The sequence below is a fragment of the Trachymyrmex cornetzi genome, unplaced genomic scaffold, assembly GCF_001594075.2.
Source record: "Trachymyrmex cornetzi isolate Tcor2-1 unplaced genomic scaffold, Tcor1.1 scaffold385, whole genome shotgun sequence".
NCBI lineage: Eukaryota > Metazoa > Arthropoda > Insecta > Hymenoptera > Formicidae > Trachymyrmex > Trachymyrmex cornetzi.
The window spans coordinates 225,282-244,294 of NW_017298586.1; the positions used below are offsets into that span (position 1 = coordinate 225,282).

The following is a 19,013-nucleotide window of genomic DNA, read 5'->3' on the forward strand; positions in this document are numbered from 1 at the left end:
TCGAATCACGATTCGGTTGATTCGTTCCTACTGCCTAGATACGGATCGCGGAGATGTCGTCGTCCGTGGAAACGCTGTTCTCGGAATCAACGTGCTCCGTTGTCACGCGCATACCGTATATGCACACATGCGCGAGTTCCCGACGTTGTAGGGAATGGTCCATGTAAATTGCACAACACTGCAGTTGATGTTTTTTCTCGTTTTCTAGTCGAAACGGTCGATACTCTAAATATTGAATATTGTTTTTCGAGTTTCCATTTTTGTTAAATAAAAAATTTCCGACTGACGCGACACGTCTATAATTTTCTTTTTTTATTTTAATAAAATGGAAAACTTTCAAAAACAATATCCAATATTTACAGTTTCGACCAGAAAATTAAAAAAATGTTATGCAATGGATTATTGTTACAGGTTGCTTCTAACATTAGTTTTGAAACAGACTTCTTTATATTAGTTTAGATATTATCCTTTCTTTTTTTTTTTCTTAAGATACTTTGATGAATACAAATCTACTGCTTTCGCGAGACATTCTTATTCGATTTTTATTTTAATGTTTGACTTGCACTTTGCAGTTTCAAATTGGTGAACGGAAGTATGTTTCTCCGCGACTACTCCGCACAACCAAGTATTAAATAATTTTACACTCTTTTCTTAATGATCTATAATTTAAACTGCTTTCGGGAATACACATCGTGCCTCCAGGTATCAGTTTATCCTTGTTTACCTTCGTGAATAACGAGCATAGTATAATACTTGAAGGCACTCGGTGTATATTCCCGAACGCGAACGCAGCTTTGATGTCATCTACAGACTTCTATATATAGGTTGCGTTCTATTCCAAATTTACTGTCAGAGCTGGAAATCTACAATTCGCGTCACGTGCACTATAGACTTTCAGCACTGGTAGTCAATTTTGGAACACAGCCATAGAAAATTATATAAGTGCGTTCGGGGAGACGCTATTACCGCTGTTTGTGTTATTTCATCCTTTTTTACGTCTAAATAAATGATGAAAATAGAATGACACAAATAGTGTCTTCCCGAACGCATCTTATATACTTCTGTATAGAAGTCTGTAAAATCACTTTAATAATTTTCGATAAAACAACAGACAATTTAATTGCGCACGCTATTTCATTCATTTCCATTCAGGTGCAATTTCAGTCTCCTGTCAATCATTTCAACCCCAACAGAAACGTCATCTCCGCATGCAAAATGTATCAAATCTTGAAGCTTATCTCGATCATGACAAACAACGATATGATAACGTGATAGCGCACCCAAGAAGAGACACCCAACTTCAAGAGGAGAGAGAATGTCGTCCGTTACTAAAGACTATTTTTACGCCGAAAACTATTACGATTATGCCGTTCAGCCTCACATATTCGGCAACTATACTGCTGTCTCTACCACACATCTCCACTGGAACTCGCTGATTCGTCTCGTCCTGACAATTCTGCTGCGCATCGGCTTTGTTGTCATCCAGATCGGCAATGGGCCGATTAACAACGTTAATTTGATACTCCTTCAAAATGCGGTTGATCTGTGTTGCGTTACCGTTATGTACTTCCTAACGGGCTTCCTCATTGCCTACAACGGCGACATAGCTGGTCTGATCGGCGCGGGTCATTGGATCAGTGATTCAACGATTGATAAGAACGAAGCGATTGTGGGATGGCAGGCAGTGGCAATCACATCGGCGATTTGTACCACCGCCATCGCAGGCCGGATGCACATAGCAGGATACCTGCTGGTGAGCATCCTCTTGTCAGGCCTGATCCAACCGTTGCTCATCCATTGGGCGTGGATGGGATGGATGGCGAAGAATGAATTAAGTGGAAAGACGGTGGTCTTCAAGGATCAAGCTGGTGCAGCAGTGATTCACATAATCGGAGGACTCTCAGGTCTGATCGGATGCATCGTTCTTGGCAGAAAAATGTTCAGATTAAAAGGCTTGGATGACGCGAGCATCATCCCTGGCTCTGCCCGGAACGTTTTCGGGGGTCTACTGTTAATCTTCGCTGGGCTTCAAGTAAATATCTTGCTGGATGCGACCGTCAAATGAATAGAATTAATAAAATAAAAAATACTTAGTTTTTTATAATCTAAAATTATAGTTGTCAAGCTCGGTGGAAAAAATTTAAGTTTCTTTGGCACATTACGAAAATTACATCTACAGAAAAGATTTTTGGGTCAAATATGGTATTATTCTTCGATGTACCATAAAATAGAGAATCAATATAGAAATAATATTTATTATTAAAAGAAATATTTTATTCTTAAGGCCAGTATTTGGCACGAAACTGATATCCATGATCATTTTGTTTTAGATTTAAGAATTTTCTGTTTTAAGTCCAATATTCACGATGCTAGAAATCGATCTGAGACCTCGGATGAAGAAAAAATTGACCAATCGCATTAGTCATGTGATATTGACCAAATTGTTCAAATGTGATTTGTTAATTGTTTCTCTGTCCGAGATTTCAGATCGATTTCTAGCATCGTGGACGTTGGACTTAAAACAGAAAATTCTTAAATCTAAAACAAAATGATCATGGATATCAGTTTCGTGCCAAATACTGGTGCCAGCATTATGCATAACATTAAGTAAAGATTTATTTTAAACGTAAGAATATGTAGTGATTCCAAAAAGCCCATTTTGTGACCATCGAATTTCGAATCAAACTGTATGCCAAATGATGCTATTTGATTCAATATTGTTCAAGCATTAACACAAAAAGAAATTTCGTACTTCCTTAATATGTAATAGTAAGATTTTGAAAAAATTAGTCAGAATGGTTTTTTAACCCGTCCACCCCTATTGATTAATTTTTTAAAGGGATAAAACTATGCCCAAAGAAATTTTTTCCGAATTTTTACGGATGCAGATACGAAAAAAATGTTTAAGATAAAAGTTGTTTGTCTTAAAATTCTGCACAAAAAAGGTTTTCTAAACATACGTTTCGATTTTATTATTAGGTCATCCTCAATGTAAAGAAATTAAACGCAAATTTGATAAAATTAATAAAACGGTTAAAATTATACAATTTATAGTTACGCAAAAAGTTGGTAGTATTTATTCCGTACAATGCAATGCTTTTCGTTCTGGTAATATTATCGGTTATATTCTTCCATTATAACAGTCGCAATAAGTCTATAATGATAAAAATATTGAACATGATGAGTCATTAAATAAAAATGTATCAGCACACATTCTCAACTGGGATTGGTAAATCAGGATATAATCAGTAATTGAAACAATGAGTCAATTTAATTCGCAAGAAAGAAATGCGATCAGAGATAAAAATTGAAACCAGTTCAGTTAAATTGCTTGTATTGTATTATCTAATACAATACAAGTAATTTGACTGGACTTATTGCGACTGTTATAATGGAAGAATATAACCGATAATATTACCAGAATGAAAAGCATTGCATTGTGTGGAAGATAAATAGAATAAATACTACCAACTTTTTGCGTAACTATAAATTGTATAATTTCAACCGTTTTATTAATTTTGTCAAATTTGCGTTTAGTTTCTTTACACTGAGGATGACCTAATAATAAAGTCGAAACGTATGTTCTAAGAATTTAAAATACATAAAAAACTGGCTTGTAGCCCCTTCTTGTTATTTATTGTTTATTATTATTGAGTCATTACAAGATTATTTTTATTCCTAAACACATATTTCTTCTTATTCCGTAAATAATACTACAAAAATATATAGACTAAAAATGTATGTTTTTGGGATCACTCTTTAATTTTATATTGTTACTCTTGTTTAAAGATATTAAAATTAAATAAATCAACTTTATTTAATTCGAGGAAGAAAAATAGAAATTATTGATTTAGGGAAGGACTTATTCTGTAACTCTTAACGATTATAACTGTAGCAACGTCGTTGCGCAAGTTTTATACATAGTAAAAAAGTTGCGCAACACTATAACACTGAATTACAATCGTTAAGAGTTACAGAATAGTTTAATTTTGTTGGATCATCAAAATAATTATGTAGAACGTTTGAGCATAATGAGTAATGCAAAAGTTTCAACATTCTAGCAACCAGTTTGACACAATTATTTTGATGTTCCAACAAAATTAGTTTGACATCTATACGTAGCTAAATTTGTAAATACAGAACCGTTCTTTTTCCATGCAGAAAAAGAATCGCTAACCCGCTAACTGCTAGTGTACAACAATGCGTACATTTGCAGGGTTTGTGCACGAGCTCGCATGAGCATGACAAGTACCGAATGTTCGCACGGGACTCATCGCACGCATACGTCAACAATTTGCTAGCCGCGTCCTCGTGCACATTGATAATCGTGGCTCTACACTTCGTCCTCGACCGTGATATTTATGATCATTGGACGTTAATGAGATGCATTCAAGGAACGATCGCCGGTGTGATAATGGTGTCGGCTGCACCAAACGATTATTCACCGCAAGTAGCTATCGTATTGGGCTCCCTGGGAGGTATCGTGTTCCATTTCGTCTCCACATGGATTTTTCACAGCACCCTGGAGGATTATTGCAACGTCGTAGCCGTACATTTTATTTGCGCGATCCTTGGGAGTATCCTTGCTCCCATCTGCGCGATGCGTACAGACGAGGATACCATGACGATATTATTGAATTTCTCTTGGCAATTAATCTCCTTGGCTGCATTGCTGGCCCTAGTTGGCACAGCAATGCTGCTGATCTTCAGTATTATGGAGTGCTGCGGAATACTCTGTAATAGATCGGAATGTTTGAATCATGCACGGGGCAACGCTGCTGTCGATAGAGCTCTGTCAAGATCGTTTCTGCAAAAACTTTTCTCTCCTAATAGTGGTTGCCTTTACCTGGATTCAACTTCCAACACAGGACATCATCCGTGCATTGATTTCAGATTTTCGAAGTATCAAGAAAAGATAAATAAGCTTGAAGAAGAAAGGCCTACCGTCACGAACCAACAGAACGTGAACGTCAAAATTGAAGCTAACGTTACAAAAATTCCAATGCCGGGTCGGTAATATTTATGAAATCCAAAATACGTACTTACATTTTTCTTCGGTATCTTAATTCAATATAAATTTAATATTAAAAAATATTTATATATATTTTTTCGCGTTTTTTTTTATTTTTATATTTTTCAATAATTTTTCGTTAACTATTCTAATAATTGGTAAATAAAAATATATATAATTAAATAATATTATAATTAAAAAAGTAGAGTTTATAACTATTATACGATAAGATATTACCAGCTTCGAAATACATAAAGAATAAATCATTGGCTGCGTTCAGCGGACTCGACAGTTGAGTGAGCACTCGCTGCTATTGATGTATTCTTCAAGATCTAAAACGCTGATTGGATGATCTAAAAGAATACATCAATAACAGCGAGCGTTCACTCAACTGTTGAGTCCGTTGAAAACAGCCATTTTCAATCTTCTCGGTAACAGCAATAATGTATTTAGTAGGAGCAAGAGTAAAGAAAGTAAGACAAGTGCATACTTTATCTGGGAGTACTCCGGCGTTAATAGAAAATAAAGGTGGTACTGGTGAATCGATTGGCAAGGATCTTTCAGAAATTGGAGGGAAAAGATTTCTTGGAAAGGAGATAAAGTGTACTTTAGATCCTATTGAGGAAATAGATGAAGAGATTTTGAAAGAATTTGAAATCGAGAAAAATAGCGTCCAATTCAGTATCGATGGTTTTAATGCTGGGGACAAAAATCTAATCTCGGAATATTTTAATGTGTCTGGAGATCGAAAGAATTTGAACGAATCGAATTATCAGCTTCGAAGGACCATAAAATTTATGAATTTACATCATGAATTTGTCAAAGAAGATTTGAAAGTTGTGTTGGGACCAAATTGCTTGGATTCTTCATCCAGTGATTCATGCGACGATGACATTATCCTTGCAAAGACATCAGACTTGAACGAATCCATAAAAGATATTGCAATAAACAAGGACTCATTGATTTATAGCGCAAATATATTATAAGTAACTCTATCAACCATAACAAGAGATTCGATTCAAGTGCGTAAAAGCCGTAGAAGATATTGATATGTCGAAACAGCGAAGTTATCAAAGAAGCTACATCAATTTCTTGGAACTGGAACGATTAAAGATATTATATAACTTTGAAGATGAAAAAGCTGGACTATCATTACCGCATATCGTTCTAAATTATTTTAATATAATCATTCTAAAATTGTTTCAGTTCTAAGATGTTGATGCATATAAAATAGGTAACAAATGTACTCTGAAAAGAACAAAGAGAATTAAATGAATAGTATAAAAGAATTGTAAATAAAATGTGTGAAATTAAAATTAAGAAAGATATTCAAAATATGCGTACTAGAAAAAATGTATTATATATTGCATATAATATCACTTCAATATGTTGTCATTTACAAAACAATCCAATGTAGGATTTTTGGTGCTTCTTTTATTAGAACTTACAGACTATTCGTACAATTATTACAATATTTTACATTAGAATAGTCATAAGTTAAATAATTGAAGTGTCGTACACACATCCTCTACGCGCAGTTTCGTTTATTCGCACAACAATGGCATTTTCTTTTCCTGGGCAGTCTATATTCAAACAGAATATTTACAAAGTGCTCGCCATTTCTGTGTTATACGCAAACAAATGCACTCGCGAAATTTTGTAGCAATTAACAGAGAGTACGCTACCACTGATGACAATAACTAATATGTACAAAATGAGACGAGAAAATCATTTTTAATTCATAAAACTGAACACTCAGACGTTGGTAATACATGTAATTGTATTGCTTTTTATTTTAATCATAGTTTTTAAAATTTTGTGGAAAAGATATAATTGTAGAAAAATATCAAATATAAAAAGATAAAAGTAAATAGAAAATGAAGATCAGTGATGAGGTAATGTTAATGCTAATTCTGTTTATATGTGCGACAATCATGTTCTGATAAATTTCACGGGATTTATTACTTATCTCTGTCTGCCATCAGGTTATTGTCAGGTAGTAGCAATCCGGACATTTGTTGCTACCGCCATACTGAACCAAATTAAGGATATTGACTCTAAAAATCCGATTGATACATTATAATCATAATAATATATACAACATTAGTAAAATGGCACGATTCGACGAAACAGATCAGTTGATATTACCATTATCATTAGTAACTACTATTACAAGACTAACAATAAACTTTGTACATGATTTGTTAAACGTTACAATGGCATAGCTTTAACGGCAGTATAAAAATGAAAACAAGTTGTACAAACATAACAAAAGGTTCTGTCTAAATATAACATTGTTTCATACGTAACACTCAATGTAATGGCATCATCAGAAACATTCACAATGCGAGACAATTAATATAGTGATGAAATTGCAAATAAAAAAAATTCTCTCCTGATCTTATATTGCTCGTTTTGGACTTTTTCCTAACGGGCCATATATACGATATTCGTACACTTTTCTATAGAAAAAGTGCAGCAAGCAGATATTATATGCAGATATCTGCCATGAGATTCTGAAATCTCATGAATTCGTTACAATGTACAATTAGATATGGTCACAGATACAATCAGTATTATTAAAAATATTTGTACATGTAGTTTACATTATTGGAGATGATATTATATATACGTATAAGTGACAAATAAATATAAAAAAATATACGTATACAATAATTAGATTCTATTGTTTTCTTGACCAACAAAATCTTCTTAGGTCGATTCGATGTATATTCTTTTAAAGTAAAATAAATATTGTATGATACTAATATCATTTCCAAACAAGTAGTTACACAATAAAGATTCTGCATATATTGAATTTGAAAAGTATGCTAAAAAACAATTTCGAAAAATCACTGTGTAATTATTTGAACTTACCCGCTGAAAAATAAGATTCTATTTCTACTTTTTACAACAATGATCAAATCCACGATGTATCACTGTACGCAATTCGCAATAATCGTGTCAAATCTTAAATATTTTCATACAATTTATCAGCGGGTAATTTGCATAGTGCGCCAAAGAATCGTTTATTGATTTAATAAACGCACAAGTTTCAACTCTCTGATAGTGTTGATTATTGCAAATGGATGTATGTTCGTTAACGCATCTGAGATTGGCAAACTTCCAAACTCATCTTGGATATACCTGAATTGTCGGTTTCAAGTTTTCACCCTATTTTTTTATATACTATAATACACCTATATTAACATCAAAATAATGCGTTACATCAATATACAAACGGACGCGATCACACATCTTTTGTTGGCCTTTCCACCGTGGATACCAAGAATAGTATTGTCAAAATATACATAGATTTCTTGTCATCGTCATCGATCTTAAATATATAACGAGAATTAATATACACTGTATCTCCGAAAGTGGTGGGCTTAAGAGAAAAGCTCTCAAACTCCTGAAATCTCACGCTCGCATGGACGATCCGATGATTAGTGCAAGAAGAATAATCGATGAACTGTCTGGTTCAAAAATCTGATAATACAATTCATCGATCCTTACACTTACTTATGAAGAATATACATTTCTCAAAACAATATGATTTGGACAGTCTGATATTAAGAAAAGTGAACTTTAATTTTTTTAAATATTGCATTTTGCCGAAAAGATACTCTTCAATATCATTCGTTACAACACGCGTATCGCGTTGATAGCAAAAATTCATTTATGTTCAGCATTAGATATTTTATAAATTTCTATCATGGACATTCTTCTTGATATATACGAAATCTTTTCTTACGTCATAAAATTTATAAAAACAGGTCTGTCATATTTTTTGTAAAGATATATCTTTCTTTTACATAATTTTCAATTTATATGTATTGATTGGCTTTTTGCTCAACTTATACATGGGGAAATAGAAAGGTGCCTAATTATTGCTGGACAATGGCACTAGTGAGTGATTAATATCCTTGATTTCTACGACGCGGTAACGATGATAATGATAATAATAATAGTAATACAGTAATAATATAATAATAATAAAATAAAGAGAATAATAACAGTGAAACTAGTATTATTAGCTTAACAGTGATCGACAATTACAACTGGGACTTCGTAAAATCGCTTATATGACTAGCTTTTGTAGGGTCTTCAATTATATTAGGCCAGTCCACTGAGATAGGCCAGCATGGTCCTTCCTTTAAAGATGTGAAATCCAGTGGAGTTTTGAATGTACAATTATTTTACAAGTCTTCCATTAGCAAGCGACGTATCTCGCTGACAGCGGAAGCGAGCAGCCGGGAAACATTAAAGTTTCATGTGATTGGCGTTTGCTAGGTCATCACAGTGTCGGTAAGGTCCTCCTTCAACCATTGTGGAATCGTTCTGGACCCAAGCCGCTTTAATAATTTCACTAGAGCCGTGTTGTGGGACAAATAATACCTCTGCAAAAGACACAGCATGTTTGCAAATAGATACGATTGTCTTATATGCTGAATAAGAAAATTTACTACAAAAACTTTACCTGTAATAATTTGTACGATCTGTCTTCCATCGGTGGATACTGGCGACCTTTACTTTTACCAAGACATTTAGTGCGATCTTCGTTAGTTACTTGACAAAAAAAACCCTTTTTCGGATCGTACCTCAAGTGTGAGGAATAATTGAAGGCGGGTGTTATTTTTAGAAATCGTTGCAATTCATGCAGCGTTTCCACAGGGTTTTGTCGTAACTGCTCGCCATCGATAATGTGTAATTGTTGCGGTAAATAGAACGATAACCATCTCTCTAAATGTTGGGCGTACTTTCCAGGATTTAAACATCTGTAATTGAATATAGTATCGTTTTGCAACTTATGACAATTAAAATACATGGCATGTTTTGTTAATTAAATCATATATAAAATTATACGAAGATATAAGTTTTTTGGCATTCATTATTTTGGCGATCATTAACTTTTAACTAATTACTGTTGCAAATAATGTCTATTAATACATTGTTAAGTGAATACGTCTTACGTAATCGTTCGTGTTCAATTATGTTACCTATTTCTAAGATCCCGTAGGGATTTCGGAGCAGAATCACTCGCTGTGATGACCGCATGGAAGGAGTAATTGTTCGCTACCGGATCTCCATGTACTCTGGTATGTTGGTACCATGAATAAGCACGTCTAGCTGGAGAGAGCAGTATGGTGATTAGTTTAGCTCTTGGTAAAAGTGCATGGGCTCTTCGTGGTACTAATTCTCCGTCAAAATAAGTAGCAGATTTTTCAAAGAGATATCGAGAACTCTCGTTTTTTGATGCTGGAAAGAAGCTCATGTACCTGTAAAAGCAATGAAAGGTATGTATTCCGTCTGCTTTATGCAGGATGTCCTATTTTAATTTATTTCTTATTTTTCTTTTAAATGAAAGCACAAAAAAGATATGAAGGTCAACATCACGTTTTAAAATGGAATTAAATGATTTTTTTTACATACTTGATTCCTCTAATTATTCTGCATATAAAAGTATTAAGGTAGAGCTATCAAAACACTAATATATTTACAAGATATTTTATACTTTATTCTGGCACATATTAACATGAAATATTAAATATTTCGTGTAAACTATTAATTTTTTATATAATCGTATCTTGATATTTTTAAAGGGAATAATAAGATGAGTCAATTGGTATAAAGAAAACACAGTTACTTTAAAAAATAGGTAGACAAAGTAAATAATTTTTTAAATAAGTAACTATAAATTTTAAATAAGCAATATGTGTTTTCTTTACACCAATTGATTTATCTCATTATTTTCTCTGTATATAAAAAAATCATATAATTTCATTTACAAAAATGAAGCTTTTTATATCTTTTTGATGCCACCACCTAGAAGAAAAATACGTGACTAAAAAATACGTTCTCTTCGAAACCGTTACACTTTTGTCTAAAACATTATTCTAAAATTACAAATAAAAAAGTTTTTGGGTGCAAGGTAAATTAAAATAAGATGTTACCCTGTATATTATAGTAATTGCAGAATTAATGTTTCCGATTCTGATTACTTACCAATCAAGACCTTTATAATAATTCTTTCCGTTGAAAAACTGTATCTCTTCAAAAGTATCGGGGCTTGGTAAATTGCTGCTTATTGCTGGATGAATGGACAGGAATGTGTACAATGCCGTAGTACCAGTCTTTTGAGGTCCGATTACTAGAAATCGTGGTAGCTGATCACAAGTTTTATTACGAGACCAAATCTTCTGATGTCTCTGATCGTCGCATGGATTCTATAAAAAGAAGATATTAAAATAGCTTAATAATGTTATAGAAGCACTGTCAAAGTTATTGAATATTCATTCCACTCACTCCCCACACTGGATCGGCTTCCTCGGGATATAATTGAAAATAACGTTCTCCAAGCTGAAGTGGTGGTGCACTAGACAGCCTCAAATTAGTCCAACACTGAATGAATTTTATAACTGATTCAAAAGTGTACAATGCCAGCCGATCGTTTCCATAATTCGACATATGCGTCATAAAAATATTTATCTGGAAAAAGTAATACACAGTTTAAATTATTTTATGCTTGCATGTATCGTTATAGTATGAGATATAAAATATATTTTATATCTATACATATTTTAATCAGTATCATATTAAAAATCTAAAATTTACGAAGATATATCAGAAATAATTAATAACGAAGATTATCAATTTGTTATAGATAAATAGCTATTAAAAGCGAATTGTCTATAATATGAAAGATCAAACGAGCCCGGCAAAGATTGATTTCATAACGGCTGATTTACTCACCGGATTATATACGATCGTTTGGAAAAGTTCTCCGCCCTGTATCGACTCGTCCAGCTTTTCCCTTCCACCTGGATACCTCTCGATAAAAATTGTGTGAGTAAAAAGGCCACACGTTTGCCTCGGTAAAACCTTGAAATAAAAAAAGGCTTTCATCCGGCAATATGTATCATCGAATAATTTATATATTTCAGAGGATTAAATAAAATATAAAATTTAAAAAATACACAAAGTATTTATTTTGATAATAAAAACTTAATTTTGCATACAAGACTTGAGTTACATATCGCACCCAATAAAATAATACAATCTCTTATACCTCATTTCACCGTCCATTGATAAAATAAATACCAAATTAGTTATTAACGAAATTTTACGATTGATTACGTGTTTAATATTCATGTAAATTAGCGAGCAATAAAAGCCTGATTTTCATATTTCGAAAATTACAGTATAACCGGTATTCAGCTGAAATGCACAGTCGATATATTATTTTCAATAAACATTTGTATGCAACTCGTACATCATATCAATTGTTGGGAATGCTCGCTTTAAAAAAAATTCAACAACTGTGGTCGAATTCACACACGAATTTGTATGACTTCCAGATTCGTACCATTATATTACGGTGAATAAAACCGCGTCTCAAACGAGCCGGTCTTAGATGCGGATATTCTTCGGTGCTTGTGACCTTGATGTTCCATACTCGCTTCCATGCTTCATAGAGGCCTTCGTGGACCGGATAAACGCCGGAGTGATGTGGACTTACGCTGTATCCGCTTCCGGTTGGTATACCGTGATCCTTTGCGAATTGCTTGTTCAGTGCCATGTCCAATTGTAGATGAGTTACATTCTCGTAAAGATGCGGTTGTTGGTGATTCCACATGTGGGAAAACCACGTAAATCTAAAAAAAATCGTAAATTTTTGATATTACAATAAGTATACGTATTTTCATTGAATACATTGACGATCGCATAAGAAAACGCCTTCTCCAAGTACATGGAAATTTGGATTTTCCTTTGTATTTTTTTAGCTCGATAGTCGCAATCAACTGCGATCATAGTGAAGCATTGTAACATTGTAACGTTTTGTCGCAGGCGATTATGGCAGCATTATAACAAGCTGTTGCGTGATATTATACGATAAAACATACTACGATGTTGACGTAACCGTAAATTTAGTTTATATTATGCACTCTATATGTGTGTGCGTTATAATAATAAATTATATAATCGTTGTAGTCACCACCATAATTTTAATTAATTAGATTACCTTTAAAGCTATACAAATATTTCGATTTATGAAATAATAAACATTATATTCTGTTGACCAATACATATTTAATAATATATACTTTAGATATATGTATATCTCTACTTCTAACGTAATGTAATATTCACCGAATTTATCACTTTCACACGATTAATTTTCGGATTTACTGTACCTGTCTACGTTCTCCAAAAGCATGTCGTCCCCCAAATTCTCCTCCGCTGTCCCGTGATGAAAATATTTCCCGGAAAACCCCAAATTAAATTTGAACCCCGGCACCAGAGCTTGAATTCTCTGCTGAGTAGCTAACAATGCCATTACGTCATCTTTTCTCAGTCTGGTGCCTTTCTCGCCGACAAATATATCGTCAACGTCCACCAGGATCATACGATTTAAACTGAGACTCAATTGCCCGTGTGACAAGTAGGATAACGAGTCCAGCAGCAGCAATTTGTGCAGCCAAAACCGTAGGCCACCGCCGAAGAGAACTCTTTGAATTCCGTCATATCTGCCATGATCCTGAAAATAAATATATTTTGTAAACTAAAGCTTCTTTTTTATCTAAAATAACATATATTTAAATCTAAAATAATATATAATAATCCAATAAATCTACTTTTACCGCGTTGTGTGCGGTATGTATAATTTGTGACTCAGAATCGTGTGCTTCGTATTGCATCGTAAATAATTATAATCACGCGTATATGTATGGAGATGGGTATTCCACAATACAATTGGTGTCTAATAATGCAATTACTTATTCAGCCCAATTTCTTCTATTCATGATCGGAATGGTATCGATCTTAGTTGGTGTTTTAGTTTCGACATGGACTGGTTTCGGAATACTTCCATATACACAGACGCATACAGTCAGCCGACCTAATCATCGCGCGTTAACAAGCATCGTTATTTTTCTCTCAATAGAGTACGGCAGAGTACGGCGAGTAATCGGCCATGTCCGACGTGTTAATTGCATTGTTCGACGGAAACTCTCCAGTAACTCCGCAGCTTTGGGCATGAACCGGGTTTGTTAGCAGTAAACAACAATAATAATCTCATGGATAATCCCATCCGTACGAGAGGGTGGGCGCCGAGATAGATACGCGGATCGTACAGATAGCCAGGTGATTAAATCAGGAGCCAATCAGCTGTGGGCTTATTCGATTAATGAGCGACTGTGCGACTCGCTTCATTTGCTACTATTGGAACCACCAATTTATTTCGTTTCGGGGGTTGGTCCTATCCTGTCGTTGAATAGATCAAACGTTTCCGTTGACATCACAGAAATGAGCAAAGGGCTGTCAAAATATTTTTTAATTATCGCGAATGTGAAATATGTTTTGAGTATAACGAGTCGTAGGAATCATCGCAGAACTTCGAAGTGTTTTTTTTTAGCTTATCTATTTACAAACTATTTATAGACGAAATCCATCGATTAATTAAAGAAACAATTCGTCTCGTTTTTGAGTTGTCATAAATATTTTCATTTTTGTCAATATAATAATTTTTTATTTCAACGCATTATCTAGAAATCTAGAACAATAAATTAATTTCATATCATCAAAAACATATTTCAAATTTTTGTTCAAAATAGTTTAACTGCACTGCATAGGTTGCTTTATCATCACTGGTAAATTTTTTTCTAAATATAAACCAAAATTTGATTTTGAAAATAAAAAATTATCACTACTGCAGAGTACAGACTAAATCGAGACTGTAAAGTGGGGTTTGGTGGTTATTGGTATGAGAGCAGATTAAGCGCAACGTGTGATTCTTTCCAACCAATGGCGTCCTGACAAGAACGGATATGTATATGGTGCGAACTCAAGACCCATGCCTGAGATATTTGGGGCAAAGTCTTGAAAAGGACTCGGCAGCTACAGTTGTCAGTCGTTAGATTGGCCTTGGATGCCGACGGTTATGGCGCCTTCTTGCCCTCCTTGGATGTGGCTGTGAGCGAAGCCGACGGAGTGAAGGGCTCCACACAATAAAAGGAACAGGGAACAGAGAACAGAGAATTTCTATAAAGGTTGAAATTCTTATTCTCTGTTCTCTGTTCCCTGTTCCTTTTATTGTGCGGAGCCCCTAAGGCTGGTTCTGCTGGACGCAGTAGCGTCCCTCTATGAACGCGCCAATCAGGTCCCGTCTGATTACCGCGGATACAGAAACGTCGCAGGGACCTAGAAGTCTCAGGAGGACTGGTACCTCAATCGCGTACGTTGACGATACGGGTTGGTACAGCCTCGGTTCGCCTGGAGTCAGCAAGAGTTGTGGTGGTCGTGTCCGCCTAGGAGAAGATAGCAGGATGCGATGTAGTTTCCATTGCAGATCTTCTAGTGCTGCTCTTCTGGGTGTTGATTGTGAAATCGCGACCGCTGCTACCTCGTCGGTTACTCCGGGTGTTAGGGGTTCCTCTGGTGGTAACTCACCGGTTACTCCGATAAGTCGGAGGCCCGCAGGCGATGATGCGCCGAGTACCTGATCCCGAGAGGATCGGATCCTCAGGCGTTTCCTAGCCGGTTCTACCGGTTGCGAATAACCGCTGGCTTAGGAGAGGTTACTGCTGCTGCTGGTGATTGGTCGGTGGATGATGGCAACGATTCCTCTGGCTTTTGGTTGCACGGTGTCCGAGTTGTAGGAGGACGTACCGGCCGAAGAGGGGATCGTGTTAGATGATACTCGAGATCCTTGAATATACTTGCTCGAATCTGGAGACACGGTAGTGACTCAGCGTTAAGCCAAGCGTAGCGACACTATCGTGGCTACTTTACGCGGGCCGATGAATTGCGAAGGACCAAGATTATCATATCTCAATAAGGACAGAATCACATTGTACGCTTAATCGATAGCATACACTCTGGTTGTATAGTACGTGTTTTTATTTTTTCTCTACGTGCCCTACGAGCGGAGATATTGCGACGCAAAATACGAATCTGAAACTTCTAATGTAATAAGAAACGTCGTCGTTGTCGTCGTCGTCGTCGTCGCTACGGAGTGAGGGAAATGTTCTTTTGGAATTTGGTAATTATTCAGTTTAGCTACCGCACTTCAAAAATCAATAAAATTAGGTTTATTCGACGCGTTTTTGCATGAAACGAAAGAATCTGGTAAAAAAAGTGTCGCTCTGCCCTGTGAACCGAGATATGAAGAGGATGCTAAACCGATTACCGAACTCGATCAAGGTCGATAGTAGGTACAGACTATTTTAATTCCAAATTCGATAATAATGATGACATCTTTGATTTAGTTTTTACATTATATTATATTATATAATATATATTATTCTATCTTGCTCAACGCATACATCTGTTCTTATCTAATACAGGGTGGGCCATCTATTGGTACGTTTTTAAAAATGCGATCAAATGAGCATACATTGATATTTTTTATTAATTTTTTTTAGAGGGAGCCAAAAAGCAACATCTATCGCAAGACCGCGCAACTACTGCTACACGGAATTTCGGCTCTGTTGACAGTCCCAGTCTTCGCAAAGCACCTGTATACACGTATTTTATATTCGGTGGAAATATTTCTTTTCTAGACTTTCAACCTTAGTTCTACAAACTCGGTATCGTTCGTTTCAATCAAAGCCATAGAGAATGGACTGCGCGATCCGTGTGTGAAAATGGTCGACAGGGATGAGAGAGAGGGACCGTGGCAGACGGCCATTTCTATCTCTTTCCATTCAGTGGTGTAATGGAAGAGAATGAGAGGGAGATTGGCCGTCTCCCACGGTCTCTCTCTCTCTCATTATTGTCGACCACATTTAATACATTACTTAGATACGGATCGCGCAGTCCATTCTTTGTCTTTGGTTTCAATGTGACCTCAGCTGCACGCTTATTTTCAAGATATGGACTCTAATAGCGTTCTCTTGGGATACACTGGATGCAGTCTCACACCGCACCAGTTGCGTGTAAGTGCTACACTCAGCTACAGTGCCTGCTACACTACACTAGAGTGGTGCACACCATGATGTACACTGTATCATTATTATGCTAAAACTCTGTTCCCGCTTGACTTTTATTTTCAAATTTTAAATGTCACACTGGCTCTACACGGTCTCTTTGAGACGGTGTAGCAAAATCCCACTTCGTGCATAAAATTTGCATTACACCGTAGCCACGGAAACACGGTACACCGAATGAGTTCGCTTACCACCAACCATGAGGCGTGTTCTTTTTGTCTGAACCTTTGCACCAGTTCATCTTTTTTCCTTTTCTCTCCAGCAGGAAAGAAGAGGAAGAAAGATGAACTGGTGCAAAAGTTCAGCCAAAAAGAACAGGCCTATGGAAACACGGTACACTGTCTGAGTGTTGCACTAGTGGGTGATAGTGTAGCCAAGAGAAAACGCTATAGAACTCTTATCAAGCAAACATATATCTGAGGTGACAGCTGTACGAGCCAAAAGTGAATTTTTAACGAATTTTAAATTTTTTTTCGATTTTCTCATGAAATCCAGTGCAGCTGAGGTCCTGTTTGTGCGTACTTTAATTTATGTAATAATACTTTTGCAATCCGTACATCTAATACGGAGATTTTTCACCGAATGGAAATGTGGGTAAAACAGGAGGCTTTAGCATCGCCTTAAGTGTTAAAGTTGACGACTATTGAGATTAGGAAATTTGTCACTGGCTGCGTTCAGCAGACTCAACAGTTTTGCAACCGTTTTATGATTCGTCGCACTGATTGGTTTATACTTTTAGTTTTAAAAAAATAGTCCAATTTAAGCGAACAATCATAAAACGGTTGCAAAACTGTTGAGTCTGCTGAACGCAGCCACTATCGCGAAATATTGCGGTGCAAAGTCGTTTTTCCCCCATTTTTTGGTGTGAGGTGGCCCTCATTTCGTGTGGAAAGTTGTAAATCCATGTCGTTTCACGCGTTAAAAAAACCTAACCCTAACCCAACCCATTTTTTACTTTCGCGTGGAAAGTTGTACATTCAAAAAGTTCTACATAAGTTTACAACCTTCCACGCGAAATGAGGGCCACCTCGCACCAAAAAATGGATTAGGGTTATATAGGGTTAAGTTTTTTTTAACGCGAAACGATATGAATTTACAACTTTCCATGCGAAATGCGAATCACCTCACACCAAAAAATGGATTTTAGGGTTTTAGGATTTTAGGGTTAAATTTTTTTAATACGAAATGACATGGATTTACAACCTTCCACGCAAAATAAGGGTCACGGCGTAGTATCCGCCTCGAACTAATAAGCACTAGTCTTATACATCCCATTGTCCACATGACAGATTTTCTAACTTCACAACTACAATTGTAGAAATTGTGCGCCTCTTTGCAAGGGGGGGGGGGGGGGGGGGGGGGGGGGGGGGGGACCGCTTCATGTGGAAAGTCGAAACCCATGTGGATTATGTGGAAAAGTACAATTATAGAACTCATTTTGTTTATGTAACAGATTTCCTAACCTCAATTATCGTCAACTTTAACGCTTAATATCTCGGTTCGCGAGGCAGAGCGATACTTCTTTTGGCCAGATTCTTTTGTTCATGCAAAAACGCGTTGAATAAGCCTAATTTCATGGATTTTTGAGGTGCGGTAGCTAAACTGAATAATTACCTGAAATTTTTGACGCAAGAGGCAAATGTGGCCCTAGCAATGCATGGTCACTAGAGTCCCTCTAGTAAGGAGTCAAATCATAAGGGATACCGATCTCTGAATAGTCAGATTTCGAGTCTCTTTAAACACCGCCATTTGCAGATACTTTCGATGTGGGGTAGTGAATATGTGAATTGCTGTGAGCAACTGTTTTATGGTGTAGAAGGCGCGAACACGAAATCGGACTATCAACTGTCAATCATGGTGGAATTGTGCTGTTTTCGGCCACCCGACAATGGCGTCCTTCCGGTCTTATGTTTTAACTGTTTTATGGTGTAGAAGGCGCGAACACGAAATCGGACTATCAACTGTCAATCATGGTGGAATTGTGCTGTTTTCGGCCACCCGACAATGGCGTCCTT

General features: G+C 36.0%; 2 protein-coding genes across 4 annotated transcripts in view; one reads left to right on the top strand and one right to left on the bottom strand.

Annotated features, from left to right (window-relative positions):
- Window positions 1–1,160: 1,160 nt before the first annotated feature.
- On the top strand, window positions 1,161–6,268 carry Amt2l (Amt-2-like protein). 2 transcript variants are annotated; one of them, XM_018511701.1, is made up of 3 exons: window positions 1,161–2,032; window positions 4,217–5,009; window positions 5,450–6,268. In XM_018511701.1, the coding sequence occupies exons 1-3, from the start codon at window positions 1,316–1,318 to the stop codon at window positions 5,995–5,997; spliced, it is 2,058 nt and encodes a 685-aa protein (XP_018367203.1). In that variant the 5' UTR covers window positions 1,161–1,315; the 3' UTR covers window positions 5,998–6,268. The 2 variants fall into 2 exon arrangements, with proteins under 2 accessions (XP_018367203.1, XP_018367204.1); XM_018511702.1 differs by having other exon boundaries at window positions 5,465–6,268.
- Window positions 6,269–9,065: 2,797 nt separating this feature from the next.
- sfl (N-deacetylase and N-sulfotransferase sfl) overlaps window positions 9,066–19,013 on the bottom strand; it is a 140,936-nt gene continuing 130,988 nt past the window's right edge. For both annotated transcript variants that reach the window (XM_018511714.1, XM_018511716.1), the window contains exons 6-13: window positions 13,207–13,550; window positions 12,378–12,666; window positions 11,765–11,893; window positions 11,318–11,500; window positions 11,018–11,238; window positions 10,012–10,290; window positions 9,492–9,789; window positions 9,066–9,411 (exon numbers count right to left, since the gene is read on the bottom strand). In XM_018511714.1, the coding sequence (XP_018367216.1) occupies window positions 9,301–9,411; window positions 9,492–9,789; window positions 10,012–10,290; window positions 11,018–11,238; window positions 11,318–11,500; window positions 11,765–11,893; window positions 12,378–12,666; window positions 13,207–13,550 (1,854 nt within the window). In that variant the 3' untranslated portion in view covers window positions 9,066–9,300. The remainder of the gene's footprint in view (window positions 9,412–9,491; window positions 9,790–10,011; window positions 10,291–11,017; window positions 11,239–11,317; window positions 11,501–11,764; window positions 11,894–12,377; window positions 12,667–13,206; window positions 13,551–19,013) is intronic.

Bases quoted from the DNA above. Each gene is read 5' to 3' on its own strand.
- Amt2l (XM_018511701.1), top strand. From the start codon at position 1,316: ATGTCGTCCGTTACTAAAGACTATTTTTACGCCGAAAACTATTACGAT. The intron at 2,033-4,216 runs GTAAATATCTTG...GTACATTTGCAG, and splicing joins TAATCTTCGCTGGGCTTCAA to GGTTTGTGCACGAGCTCGCA. The intron at 5,010-5,449 runs GTCGGTAATATT...TCTCGGTAACAG, and splicing joins TACAAAAATTCCAATGCCGG to CAATAATGTATTTAGTAGGA.